The sequence below is a fragment of the Nothoprocta perdicaria genome, unplaced genomic scaffold (genome assembly GCF_003342845.1).
Source record: "Nothoprocta perdicaria isolate Ctin4 unplaced genomic scaffold, notPer1 scaffold_81, whole genome shotgun sequence".
NCBI classification, from domain to species: domain Eukaryota; kingdom Metazoa; phylum Chordata; class Aves; order Tinamiformes; family Tinamidae; genus Nothoprocta; species Nothoprocta perdicaria.
This window is the reverse complement of record NW_020456099.1, coordinates 2,810,999-2,825,117: the sequence shown is the minus strand read 5'-3', so window position 1 is coordinate 2,825,117 and position 14,119 is coordinate 2,810,999. Positions and strand designations below refer to the sequence as shown.

General features: G+C 47.5%; 1 protein-coding gene across 1 annotated transcript in view; it reads left to right on the top strand.

The window, feature by feature from the left end:
• SPATA5 (spermatogenesis associated 5) overlaps positions 1-14,119 on the top strand; it is a 154,500-nt gene that overhangs the window by 117,334 nt on the left and 23,047 nt on the right. The window contains exon 11 of the mRNA XM_026051973.1: positions 7,223-7,387. Coding sequence (XP_025907758.1) covers positions 7,223-7,387 — 165 coding nt within the window. The remainder of the gene's footprint in view (positions 1-7,222; positions 7,388-14,119) is intronic.

Here is a 14,119-nt window from a genome sequence, read left to right as displayed (position 1 = left end):
CTGGGTTAATCAAACTTGGTCTGTGGCAAGACCACGATGTACCGCCCTTGGGACAATGATTAAAAAGATCAGGATGCTGCTGCACTTTCGGCTTTGGGCTGACTGGGAAATACAATCCTGGCTCCTTGTCTGCTTCTGTATCCGCAGCAGCCTCCTTAGAGGGTGGGAAACTGTCCGTCCCTCCGTTCCGCACCCGCTCTCCATCACGCACCTCTTGTGCCTGGAGCAGATACATTGCCAGCGCTGCAGGAGGGACTGGGGGAAATGGGCTTGGGAGGAGGTAGGAGAAACGTGCGGCCACAAGGTACGCAGATGATACAGGTGACAAAACCAGTGCCTGCTCATGCAGGGCTGGCTCACGCCAGCTCTCAGAGTTCTGTTTTGTACAAAAAGATGAGCRTGGGGTTTTTCTGCTACCTGGAACAACTTGGTTTTGGTGTCATGAATTAAGGGGCTGATCTGTAATGGTAGCTGAAAGTGTTCGTGCTGGTGGCCAGCGAGAGAGTAATTTCAGAAGATACAGTGGATTATATGGAAAAGTTTCTCCCTGTTGCTGAGACAATCTGGAATTCGGTACAAGTCAGTGGTTGAAGTACAAAAGGATTAAATAGTGATTTTACACCTGGAGGGTAAGAAAAATCAGCAGGTGAATCCTACTCGAGTTTGGGCATTTCTCTGGTTGACTGTGAAGGGCAAGTTGCATTCTGACTTTTCATATGGTCAGCTCTCCCTATCGTTTCCTCTTGGTCTTGACTCCGGTAATACAAACAGATTCCCCGTTGAAGCTGGTTTCCTGTTGTCCACACGTCAAGCTGTGTATTTCTTCTCTGCCTTTAATTCTTACCTGTGGCTGATGCCCAAGTGGAGCGTGGATGCTGCGCTGGCGGATCCTCGGCGATGCTGCCGCTTGGTAGCGCATGATCTTCCCGCACACCTTCCCGCTGACAAACCTGTCGTGTCTTTTCTTGTCAACTTGCACAACGCTCCAGGTCTTGAGCAAGACCGGTGTGACAAAAGAGATGTGATTTTGAGAAATCCGCGTGGAAGGGAATGTGTTTGTGTAGGGGCTGATAACAGAGGTGCRTGCTGTTTTGGAGGAGCTTGTTTCCAATAATATCTAACAGAATTCTGTTTGCGAATGCAGCTCTTAAAGTTGTAGGAATTATGGAGACTAAAGAAGCAAAGTGCTCCACCSTGAGAGCGACCGTAGATGTTGTGTAACGAGAACAGAGAACAACCTGCACCAGCCTTGGGAGAAGTACAAGGGTGGCAATCAACAAACAAGTCACCGGAGAGGGGAACTGGTTAGAGGTGTTGGCATGTGCCAAGGGTGGTGACAGACGTTGGCACAGAGAGGAAGAAGGTGGGACGGAGGAAGAGTGCAGGGGAGGGGGCTCCTGGCAAGACCRGGAGCGGTGTCCCTTGGCTCAAGAGCCTGTACTCACACGACTCCAACCTTGTGGCAGCAAGCAAGCGTGTGCTCGGCGCTGCATCCGGGCACAGCACTAGCCACACCTGGAGGGAGGAACAAAGAGCTTGTAGAAAACATAGAACTGTCCTTTGGGCTGCAGTTTCCAGGTGCTGATGAGTGATACATCTCCCCTCCCTGGCTATGGCCTTTCACCATGGCACAAAAATTCCCAGCCCCATCTCTTACCCTAACGCTCTCCTCGCTCGCAGTACCTCTGTGCTGACGTGGGGCAAGGAAAGGTCTCACAAACAAGAATATGACTTAGGTTTAAATGCTTTGCATATGATAAGTACTCTGCGGACGGCAGTCAAGAAATGTGCCTTACCAAATTAGATGCAAGACAGAAAGTACCTCTTATCTCCAGGAGTTTATGTGAGTAGGGACCACAACTGGGTTAATAAATAGCTATTGTTAATTTAAGGTAGAAGAATTTAGTTGCAAAGGAAACAGATTGTTCTGTTATTTCCAGTTCTCTCATTTTCATCTGTGGTCTAATCCCAGTGGACTCCAAAGGCAGGACTAAACTCCTTTTGGTTGCATTTCTTTTTTTAGGTTCTCTCTATAAAAAAAGAGTATTTACTTGAAAGGAAATGTCTTAATGTTAGTATAAAAATCTGTTTCAACCTGTGGAGAGCCATTGCAGCAGAGAACACTCAGCAATGCTGATTCTCCAGGTTAATCTCGGCTACCTGCTGAACCTCCTTGCTCTCTGCACAGTTTGCTATGCAGATTTTGTTTTGCTGTACAGGGTACATTTTGCTAATGAAAATTTTGTCAAAGGTTAGTATGTTTTTGGAATTGTGTATTTTTTTTTTTTTTCCCGATGCCTGGCTACCTTCTTGCACTGTCTGTTTAGGTAGGGGTTGTTTTAAGAGCCTTTCACGAGTGCAGATACGGTTGAGGGGCCTGTCAGAATGCAAGTTATTTTTCCAGTCCCTCAGAAAGCCCATGGGCTGCAGGTGCTTCRAGCAGCGCGGTTACGATTCCGCAGGGTCTGACAGTGCAGTTCTGGAAATGGCTGAGAGTCCTTGGGAAAAAGCTGACTRAAGAGAAAAAGAGAAGAAAATTAGCAAAGCCCTAAGGTTAATTCTAGTCCCTTCTTAACAGGAACCACAAATATTTTTTCTGGTTTTACATATTTAAGGTTTCTTTCCTGAAATAATTATCTTGATAATTGCACAGAAGGTTCACATTTTTTTTGTATTGGCTGTCTTTTCCGATGATATGTTTTGTAGTAATACTCCATTTTAATTCCTAAAGAATTGAACCCTTTCTTGTTGAAAGGGGAGCAGTTTCCTCTTGACTAAGCTGTGGTGTTGCTGTTGATGGTGCTGGGTATTGCTCGGTGGCTGTCTCGCTCCCTGAGCGCTGCTGCTCCCCGGAGGAACGCCGTTCACGCTTGCCACTAGCACCCTCTGCGCCCGGACCCCCTTCAGAACTGCCGTGCTAACAACAAAAAAATTGCATACACTTGCAGAAGAATTGCTTAATGCTGTGAAGCGTTCTGGTTTCTACCAAAACCCCACTTACTTAATTCAGTGCCGTTCCTGGCCCACATCAATAATGCAGCCCTCACATCTCCCCATCAGTGAATTATGCAGCTCTGCACACGCATCAGTTACTTTTGGCCCTGTCGACTTCCCCCCTTCTGCGCGCTGCTCGCCTCAATCGGTTTCGCATCGCCCAGCCGCGAGCGGTTCGTTTTGTGCTCCCAGCAGCTCCTATCTGCCTCAACCTGCAGCCCCACTTCACCTCTTCACCCGCCCCCACGTGCTGCTTCCCTGCACAGCCCCGCTCGCTCCTCCCGCTGCTCTGGGATTCTCCTGAACTTCTCCTCTTGCAGCTCGGCAGCGAGGGTCAGCGCCAGGCGCCTTCCCCTCCCGCTGCTTCGGCACGCGCGGGATCCCAAAGGCAGCTGTGCCCTGCGGGGAGAGGCTCTTGCCCGGGAGAAATCCCGGTAGGTTTGTCGCTCCCCGTCCRATTTCCAGGGAGCCAAGTGCAGGACTGAAGCTCCATCTCCTGGAACGGCCTGTGAGGCCACGGAGCAGCCGCCTCCGAAACCCTGCCGGGGRAAAGCTTGCAGCGTGCATCGCCCCACTGAGAAGACAAATAGCTCCTGCATCTGCAAATGAGTAGCATGGAGGAAAAACCGGCTGCCAACATCCATCAAGCTCAACACTCCTTCCAGCAACAGGAATAATTGGGACTGGGCCTTGGTGTTAAAGCTGACACCAGCACTGCAGGTGTCCGCGTCCTTGCCACAACAGACTTCCCTAATCCATGCGGAAAGAGCTCGTTCCCCTCCAGAAAACCCCCGGCAGCCAGAGCACGAGTGTGTCAGGGAGGGCGCCTTGTTCCCTATYGCTGTCTCGGCCGCCTCCGCACGGGGCAGTTGGGACCGCTGTGTTAGTGTCCCCGAAGGCAGAGGTGGGTTCGTGGCCGGGGGGACCGAGGGCCGTGCAGCGCGAGGCGCCGCAGCGGGAGCGACCCGGGCTCTCCAACACGCTCCCGTTGCACGCGGGCCTGCCCGGGGCCTCCGAGGTGCAGCCAGGGCCCTGACCCTCCAGCAGGATAGAGCCGGGCAAGACGGCCCCTTCCTACCGTCTCCCTCTGCCCTTAATTCCTCAGGGATGCAGCCGGGCAGCGCCGGCAGAGCCGCTGGCCTGCGCCTGTGCTCACCACGGCTGCCGGGGAGCYGCTCCCGGTGCTGGAGAATGCCCTCTTTTAAAGCTCTGTCTGCTCTGGAGGCAGGAAGGAATGTGATTCCTCTCCCCAACGAGGTTACTGAGTATTTTCTCTCCTCTCCTTTTTGTCTGTGTCTATTTAAGCAGCTAGTGTTACAGAGACGGACTTGTGCTTTTCTTGTACGGTTCCCAGCACATCTGGCAGTCTTGGATAGGGTCCCTAGGCCTGATTGTGGCAAAAAGTAATGATAGTGTGTTTTAAACCCAGGCCTCCAGCTAACACAATATATAAAACACAAAGCATTCGGAGCGAACTGGAGGAAATACATTTTTAAGTAACTGTTTGAGGGGAAAAAAGAATATGYTCACTTTTTTACATCTGTAATTGTACTTTGTATGAGTGGGTGCTGCATTGTGCTGAACGACTTCATCTTTGCATTCRAAGACCTATTTAATATAGCGAAGCACTTGATCCCAGCTGATTGGGATCTCCTTTTAATCAAACTCTTTTCCTGTCCCACTTAMACAACAACCGTGGTCATTCATTAGCATTAAGCTGAACTGTCTCTAGAAAATGTTCTAATTATCTCGGCTTCCTGATTAAACCTGCCTCAGCTTAGAAGAGGAACACCACTGTGTGTCATGTGAACATTTCGTGTTTCTGCTAAGTAATAGACTTAGCTATGGGCATTTCCTTAAGAGCAGGTAGGATGCAATTGCAGTATAATTCCTCTCCCTCCAAGCCTCGTCTTGAAGCATGCAAATTTCTCTTTCAAGTGTTTTGGCAAAAAAAAGGGGCAACATCCTGATCTACGCATGATTTAGGCGCTGAACTGCAGCCTGGTTATCGCCGGTGGGCTGAGTTCCTGGGTGCACATAGACCATCCCAGGAGCGGAGGAGTCTGCTGAGGAGATAGTCCGGGGCTGGCTGCTGATGCTCCTTGGTGGGCACGCAGCCCTGGCCGGGGCCGGGGTCCCGGGCTGCCCACGGACCCCTGGTCCRCCCCAGCCTTGCAGCGCTCACGGAGCCCGCTGCCGGGCCGCGCGCTGAGCCCCTTCATGTCCTGTTTCAAAAATAACAAGACATCTCTTAATATTCAGGATACATTTTTCCACTCTGAAGCACCACAACAGTCTTTTTAAAGAAACCCTAGGAAGGGTGTTAACTTGATCAATGCTGTGCAGGAAGGAAAGCTCTTTCCTACTATTTTTTCAGCGTGACTTTCACTGACATGATCAGGCTGGGAAAAGACTTATTGGCTGACAGCCCAGGACAGCCATGCAGTATCTCGAGTCATCTGGAACTCAAACTGCTCTGCCCAAGGGAGAACCATAACATAAAAACAATTTAGGTTACATGCTGAATCTTACAAATATTGTTCAGTTTTTTAAAAAAATAGTTTAGATTCTATTTATGTACATTCGCTGTGCACATTTTTTTCCTCAAATGTCAAGCAGGGAAGGCTTAGGAGGGTTTTTAGGGTTTTTTTCAAGGTAGGAGGCTTTCAAAACTGGTGGGAATTTTTAGAAAAATATGGAAGTGAGCTTCCTGCCACCTCTTGAATTTACAAGCTCAGCTTCTTCTTTGTATCATATATAAATATTTTAAATACAGATAGCGTTTACTTTGTGACCCGGTGCAGAAGCCATAGCAGTGCTGGTTGGAAGGCCTTTCCAGGGGCCTTGCAGCTCTCCAGCACGGGATTGGGAAGGGCTTGGCTGAGTCCGGCCGAGTCCCTAAAACCTCCGTGCCTGAGGCTCTGCCCCTGACCTGCCCCAGGGCCGCTCTTCCACGGAAGCGATTCCTCCTCATGTCCAGCCTGAACCTCCCGGCTGCGGTTTGGGGCCGTGGCCCTTGTTATGTTGCTGTCGCTGTTCATGGGAGTCGGCTCTCCCCTTCCGAGGAGCTGCTGACTCCCTGCTCTCCCCGTGGCCTCCCTTTCACCACTCGGAGCGAGCAGGTGCCTCGTTCCCGCTCCCGGGCCCCGTGCTCCGAACCCCGGCCCGCTGGGGTAATAAATCCTTACTGAGGCAAAGCTCAAAGGGTTTTACACATGAGCCCTCGATGGGCGGCTCCAGTTYGGCCCCTCGTTCAGCTCGGACATTTGGCAGACTGGAGGGGTCTCTGTAGTAGTTTCATCTTGGAAAGAATAAGTAGGATGCTTGTCTTTAAGGGAATTCTGATTTTATTATCTTTACATTATAAATGGGACCTTTTTTTTTTCTCACTGAGGTGCTGACTTCTAATTAATTTGGCACATTTACTTCTCTTGCTATTGCTCTGTTTTTGGATGCTGTAAAAGCACACGTAATCTTACTTAGCCCCGTAAAACCAAAATGCAAAAAGCAAGGGCCGATATAGGTGTATCAAACTTGGCAAAGTGGAATTCTTCACTTGTAACTGTTTTTTTTCTTGCTGATTTTTTCATTTGTTTTGTGGCACAGGAGAAGGAAAAAAATAGGGGATTTCTAACAGTTCAAAGCTAATGCTAAAATGTGTAAAGCTATCGTGCTTTTGTAAGTCTATTTTTTTTAACTTGCCTCTGTCTATCATTCCCTTATTRTGTGTTAAAAAACTATGAGAGTAATCCTTTTTTGTTTCTATAAGTTTACACAGCTCTAATGAATTTGAGATAAAACAAAGGAATATCAAATGTAAGCTTTGCTTAGAAAAACAACTTTTTTTTTTGTCTTAATTGAAGATCTGAACTTGGGATATGTCCATTGCCACCTGTCCCTTTGCCAAGTTTTAACATTCCAGCACACCTTATAACAAGCCTAAAACTATTATTTTAGGAAGATGATTGTAGTTTCTGTATGATGTCTTTTTTCCATAATCTGGTATTTCATAAGTTGAATAGCATTATTGTCTCTCCAGTGACTGATCCATTTGAACTCGGAGAAGAACTCCGCTTAGCCAATAGCTGAGTTGTTCTTGCGGAGTTTCTTGGTTTTGCTGAAATTGTTGTACGTGGTTTTTGGCCTTTTTTTTCTTGAGTTCTGGTTCTTAGCTCGCTGATGCCGTGTTTCATTTGTTACAACCTTCTCCATGCTGTTTGCTTTGCAGGCCTTGCTGAGACCAGGGAGAATAGACAGGATTATCTACGTGCCTCTGCCCGACGAGGCCACCCGCGCGGAGATCTTCAGGCTTCATTTTCGGTCCATGCCGGTCAGCGAGGAAGTGTGTTTAGCAGAGCTTGTTGGGCACACGCAGAAGTATTCTGGAGCAGAGGTAAAACGTTATATTAATGGTACTGGCCATGAACTCAACGCACCAATTGGCATCTTGAAAATTCATTTTGAGTTCCATCCCTTTAGGCTTCTCCAAGTGAAGGGTGGGGAAACTATGAAGGAAACGTTGAGAAAATAGACAATGACTTCTGTGTTTCTCCTCAGAAAACAATGCAGTCTGAGGGCGTTTTTCCCCCCGTGGAGATGAGTGCTGTTACCAGGGAAAAGGCCTCTTCCAGGGCGATCGTGAGTAAGATCCCAGGTGGCTTCCTTAAGGATGCCCAGAGGAGTGGAGGGAGGTGGGAGACAAGCTGGGGAGGACACAGACTGTCCGAGCAGTTCACCGTGACCTCCCCACAGCTGTGGGGAGCTTTTGCGTTAGGGGCTGTGGCTCAGAGCCCCGGCTGCAGGGAGGAGAGGAGCGATTCACGGGCTAAGGGAATCTGCCAGGGAATCACTGGTTCCCTCGAGGCCTCCTTTCTGCTCCACGTGACCAAGAGCTCACAACAGCTGCTGTTATTACAGCTCAGCACTGYTAGCAAGTCAGCTTCTGCCTGCGGACGTCAGTTATGCCCTGCCCTGCATGTAGGGAAAAGCTTTTTCAGGTGATGCTGCCTGGTGGTTGTAATAAGCGTTGACGTGTCCTGCATATTTATTCATGTCAGTGTCCCCACAAAATGTTTCATTCTTGCCTTGTTTGGATTAGTATAAGATAGTTATATGGCTTCATATATTTAAGGAGTGGTATTAAGATTGTCGCTTAGAGATTTTGAAGGTACAAAATCACCGAACTGAGGTTTCCACCTTGCTGTAGCCAGTCTTAGTGTATATGTTACTGTCCCGTCTTTGATACACAGTCACCCTTTAACCACACAGTCTCCCATTCCACTCTRTGGAGCGGAGAACATAACGTGCTCGCCACAGCTCCTCCATCTCTCAGTGTGCTGTTCACCAGGGCAGGGAGATAAGCTGGCTTGGCCCCAAAACAAGGCAGCTCTGGAATAGTGGCAGTCTTAGTGTGACCGTGAGCGGCCCTCCTCTACTGGCCTGTTGCTGGATGTGCTGAGCGACTTCCAGGCAGGAATTCTGTTCGTTTAGCTAGCTATTCCATAAGCGTTGGTGTGTTTTGGAAGCGGTGCTTTAGCCATTAAATAGGTGTTACGTGTGGCTGGTGAGGGCACTGCTGCGGGTGCTGCGGACACCCCRGGAGTGCCCCGGGAGTGGGGACAGCCCTTGCCACGTGCAGCAGCCCTCTCTGGAGCAGCCCCCGGGGCAGATCAAGGGAAATAGGTAGGGGCTGGATCCGAGACCAAAGAGAAATCCACCGCAGCCGAGCTGTGCTTGGGGAAGCTGAGCGAGAGGGCTGTGTGGTGTGCGAAGCTGTTGTGGGAAGGGCATTTCTTTGCCACAGAAAATGGGATCTCATAATGAAAAAAAGACAATAATTAACTTATTGCAGGCTTAGATATTGGTATGGGAAACTCCTGCAGCTCTGCTGCTCCTCTCGCCTTGGAGAAATGAGCCAAAATAGTACTGTGTTTTCACCTGGGTGTCAGTGATAGGACTTGTAGTGTCCTGGGAGAACGTATCAGCTCTGGCCAAGTTATGAGCCTTCAAAAACATAAAACCGATCCTCTCTTGTATATGGAAACTATCTTCTTTCCAGGCAACAACTGTATTTTAGAAATTCCAAGCACATGGGGCTTTTCTTTGGATGTGGGTCAGCTGAGGCTCCAGTGGTGAATTCCTGTGCYGAGCTGATGATGAGTAGCAAATGTCTTCATGCTGGTTCTGTACAGACCAAAAATAAGTTGATGGGTCGTTGTGTGCAGCCTCAGACTAGGTGCAAAGGGAAAAAACCTGCCTGTTTCTCATATGACATATATCAGAATCCATTAGTACCTTACCTTTCCTTTGAAGCATTCAGAGAATTGCAATAATTGGGAGATAAAGAGCAAAACCAGAAGGAGTYGCAGTCAGTGTTTGCTGAAAGAATTTATAAAGAGCCTTGACAGTTGGCACACGCAGTGGCCAGTTTCATTAACGCCTTTTCTTCCTAGAGGCTCCAGTTTCCCAGCTTTACAAATAGTTTCCGCTGATGAATGGCAAGTTCCYATTCCCCTGTTATGCCTTTTGTTTAGGAGAAGAAATGGAAAATACTTGGGTTTGTGACTACAAGATGCTGTATAAATAGTGAGTTTCATGTCGAGCCGTGTTGAATCATCCTAAAATGAGCTGCATAAACAGTAAGTAGAGTGGGTAGCTCAGAGTGCATCTGGCTTCCAGCTTGGCATGTTTTCAGATCAGATATTCCTATATTTTTGCCTGTCGTCGCWTATGACCAGCTATCTCAGTTTGCCTGCTGTACGGATGGTTAATGTAATGAATACCTTAAAGATGTGTCAAGATAGCAGATGGGCTGTTTGCTTCCCACTGTTGCATGTGAGAGGTGGAGATYGTTCATGAGAGCGAGATGGAACTGCCCTCTCATTTGCTAAATGTAAAACAAAACAAAATTCCCATGCGGAAGGGGAGCAGTGTCGCACCCTTAGCTGATATTATACAAATAGTCTAAGTCAAGCCCGCTAGAAATGATTGGGTCTGAGTCTGGTCCTTATTTCCAGGCTCTTCCCAACTGCTCACCGGTATCTTGGTGCCTCTGCTCTGCAGAGGTACCTGGGTAGCTTCAAACCAGCAAAGCAGGAGGTGCCGGTGGAGGTTCCTGAGCTGGGAAGCAGGCCTGGGAGCCAGGGAGCAGCACCGCGGCGCGCTCCCTCCTTCCCTCTGGAATGGCGTCTCTGGCTCCGGGGCTGCCGTGYGAGCATTTGCGCTCCCAGGGAGACCCCCTGGATATTACAATTAAATAATCAATTTATAACACTGGTAGTTTTTTTTTTTTTAAATGCCCTTATACAGGTGGGATGTCTTCGCTCAGAGACTGGCCAGTCTCTGGTCATACCTTTTCTTAGGGAGTTATAGGGTTGGCCTGGATGAAGAAGGATGCGTACCTTTATAAACGTGATGGCTGATGTCCTTGGCAAACTTGTGTGACACAAATAAAGAAGATTGTAGTATTTTTCTTTACAAATTAAACGGAGGGAAATTACTTCAAATTGCTTTTAATCTTTGGAATTTTCTCTTAGAAAAGGAACGATCAAGGAACAAAGGTTTTATTTCCCCACTGTTAGAAGTACTTTGTTCCAAAACTGGGTGATAAATAAGATTAAAAACAAACAAACAAARAAAACGTACAAAGAGATCGTCTTTATTGTCTGGGTCGCATTGTGTTTTTGTTTCAGGTCAGAAGACAGTACAGTTAGAATCTGAAATCAAGTGTTGCGTTGTTTTGAGAGGTGATTAAAAGCAAGAAAAAAAGAAAAAAAATAAATATTTGACAGTAATATTCTTTCCAGGTGTGCTTATGAAAGCAAATAATGGAAAAGACTATTTTTTTGTTGGTGGAAGGTGGGTTGTGGTAAAGCAAAGGCTGGCATTATTTCTATAGTGTTATCAGTTTCCATGCTTACAGGAAACAACAGTAAAGCAGGAACCCAGGAACCTCTAAATCTTTCATTGGTTCTTAGTTGAAGTAGAAGGGTTAATGTAAAAATATCTTTCTCACTTTGCAATAACTCTCAACGGGAACACAGAGAATGCAAGGAAAAAAAAAAGAAGCCAATGAAGTTTTGTTCTGGCTCAAGTAAGAGCGTATTTGATGCCAAAAAAGTATCTTTGCAGCAGCATATTCTAATCAACTAGAGCCTTTGACACTTAAAATATTTATTCTAAAATTGTGTGTTCTTGTTTATCAGATACTGATGTATTTCAACTTTAAACTTTGTTTTTTAAAAAGCAGCTCTTCCTCACAGAGGAAGTCACCAACTTCAAAAGAAGTGAGGATGTGTCCCAGCATAGAGATACCATGGATGGTAAATAGTGTTTTAAGTGATCGGGGAAAATGAGTCTCTCTTCATGAAGGAGCATCAGTAAAGAAGAGAGAGTTGGGGTATTAAAAAGGGGATATCAGACAAATTAGGATTTGGATTAGGATTAGGATTGTCTTGCCTTTTCTATATCTATTTTTCCATGGAGGAAAAGATCTTCCAGACTTAAGGACAAGGGTATTTGCTTAACGAGGCAGAGGTTCCAATCTGCAGACCCAAATTTTGAGGAAGGAAGGTGACAAGAAACCAAGGGTAGCAAACTGGGAAAGGTGTGAGGGGGGAAAAACAATAGACTGTGGAAACTACATCCTGGTGGAATCTTGGGCTTTACATTTTTACAGGCCAAAATGTTTGTGCTCTCTTGTTTACTCCCACTGAAGGCAACAGCTGCTAAAGGTGCTCAGCACCTCCTGTCTCAGGACCAGGCACTCGACTTCTGAGCTTGAAAGATACCACAAGAAAACGTTTCTATCTGATCAGAAATGTGTGATTTGAAACTGTGCTTTGCAGACGAGCGTTAACACGCCTATGGCCAGAATGCCTGGCCCCACTCTTGCGGACAGCCCTGCTGCCTGAAGCCAAGTTCTCCTTAGCTCCACAGGCTACGGCATCGCGGTGCCGTAGGGTTCCGAACCGAGGAGGTCCATTGAACGGAGACGTGGCGGGATGAAGGCACCAGTCCCCTCAGTTGACCTCCTGCAGTTTCTCTTGGAACGACGCAGAGGATCTGTTGATTTATATCACTCATTGAGAGGCGAGCGTTCTTGTGTGGGTGGGTGAAGAAAGGAGACGCGGCCTCCATCCAGCGTGGCTGGGCTGGGATCACCACCTTCCTAGACACGTTTATCAGCGCGGAGGATGTGTGTTTGGCACAGGTGGCTGGAAGGTGAGGAAATACCTGGCATTCAGAATGTTTTCCGAATGTCAGTGCTGGGGATAAAGGAGATGAATCACTTGACAGGAAATAACTGACTACACAGGGCTTCCCATGGGATTTTTGCCTGCTGCTGGTCTCGCAAGAGCCTCGTACGTGCGGGATGTGCTTGGAGAGCCTGCACAGGAGGGCCATGCGTGCCCGGGAGCTGGCTCGCCAGCAYGGGGCTGACCCACAGGAGTGACCCTGTCTCAAGCTACTGCCCCCCTTTTCCTTTGCAGAGCCTTCTGTTAGATCTGGTTCCATCCCAGCATCCCACAGAGGGAAGCTCGGGGGTTAACTGTCCCAAGCRGACTGATTTTCATCATGTCTTGTCTCGGCCAAGACCCAGTAAATAGCTGTAGGGTTTAATCCTGCGTGTGTGATTATGTAAAACATGGTTGACAATTAGCACGTTTATGCGAAACATAGGGAGGTAGACAGAGGAGTATTTGCACTGAGAATTAGGCCCAGCTTCCTCCTCTGGGGAAGAACATTTCAGCCCTCAATAAGATAATGCCTTGCTAATAGGTTAATCAAGCAGAGGAGACTCAATGTGTCTGACTGAAAAGGTCAGGGCCATTAACAGCTCAGGAGGATGCAGGCGAGGCTGCTTGCTAAATAATTTAGCTTGAAGAATAGTGATCCTTAGAGGGCCCTGAAGTTATCACCAGGGGGAATATGAGCAAACTCTGAGCCTGGTTAGGTATGGATGGCACCGAGTGTGCGTCTCACATGGGAGAATTTCATCCTCCGTGCAGCCCAAAGACCTGAAAATCTYGATTCTTTACATGCCTAAGAACTCATCTGCTGAATCATTTAGGGGGAAGGAACCTTTAGGGGTAATTTCAGTATATATTTCCCTTCTGTCCCCTGYGTCCTCATTAACGCTCGGCCTCACGTGGCCCTGCCCTCTGCCCCGGCTCGGCTGCCTCCGTGTGCCGCCTCTGGCCGGGGTGCTCCGCAGCGGGAGAACGTGGCGCTCCTTAAAAGCAGATGGGAATTCATTCCTGGAGGGGGGGGGAAAAAGAAGTGTCTTTGGGCTAGCGCTATTGTTTGGTTCTAGTTTTATTTCTTGCCCCTGAGTTATTTCTAGCAACTTTTAATGTAATTCATGCTTCCTTTTTCATCAGGCAGCAGGGACTGTTCTTCAGTGTCTCGTATCTCCCACGTTCCCTGCAGAGACGATCACAAATGTGGGTATTCGGAGCACAAACCACTCTTACAGTGATCAGGAAGGAGAACAGATAGCAAGGAGCTCAAAATATTGATAAATTTCTGCCGTTTGAATAATTTTAGTTATGTACTCTAAATGCTTGTGTCAGTGCAGAGTCGTAGCGTTTGCTTTTATGCTAAAGAAAAAAAAAAAAGAAATAGAAGGAAAAGACATTTTTACTGTACTAGTCTGTGTTTTCTCATTTAAACCTGTAGGGTTGACTCTTGGTCCTGTAAGTTAGTGCACGTGGTGGAGAATGTAGGTAGAAGGGAGCCTTCAGATTTGAGTTTGACTCAATTCTAGAGGAGGAACCTCAGTTCTAGAGGTATTGAACGTCAGGGCCAAATCCTCAACGTATACAAATTGTGGTAAATGCCCATAGGACTCACTGCATTAGCAAAGGATTCGTCCAAAGTTTTATTTCATTTTCCAGGAGACTGCTGATTTTTCTGCAGTTTTTGCACAAACAGAGGAAAAAATAAGTATTCTTACATCTCCATTGCCATTTCTCACGTCCCTGAGATGACAGCAGACTCATTTTCCTGTTGTGCTTTCTTTAAATAGTACGCAGCCTCTGACTATGAGCCTGCRGTGTTCAACGTAGCTTTCTTGATGAATCCTCTTGGATTTAGTGAGGGTTTCAGCTGGTTTCTTGCGGTT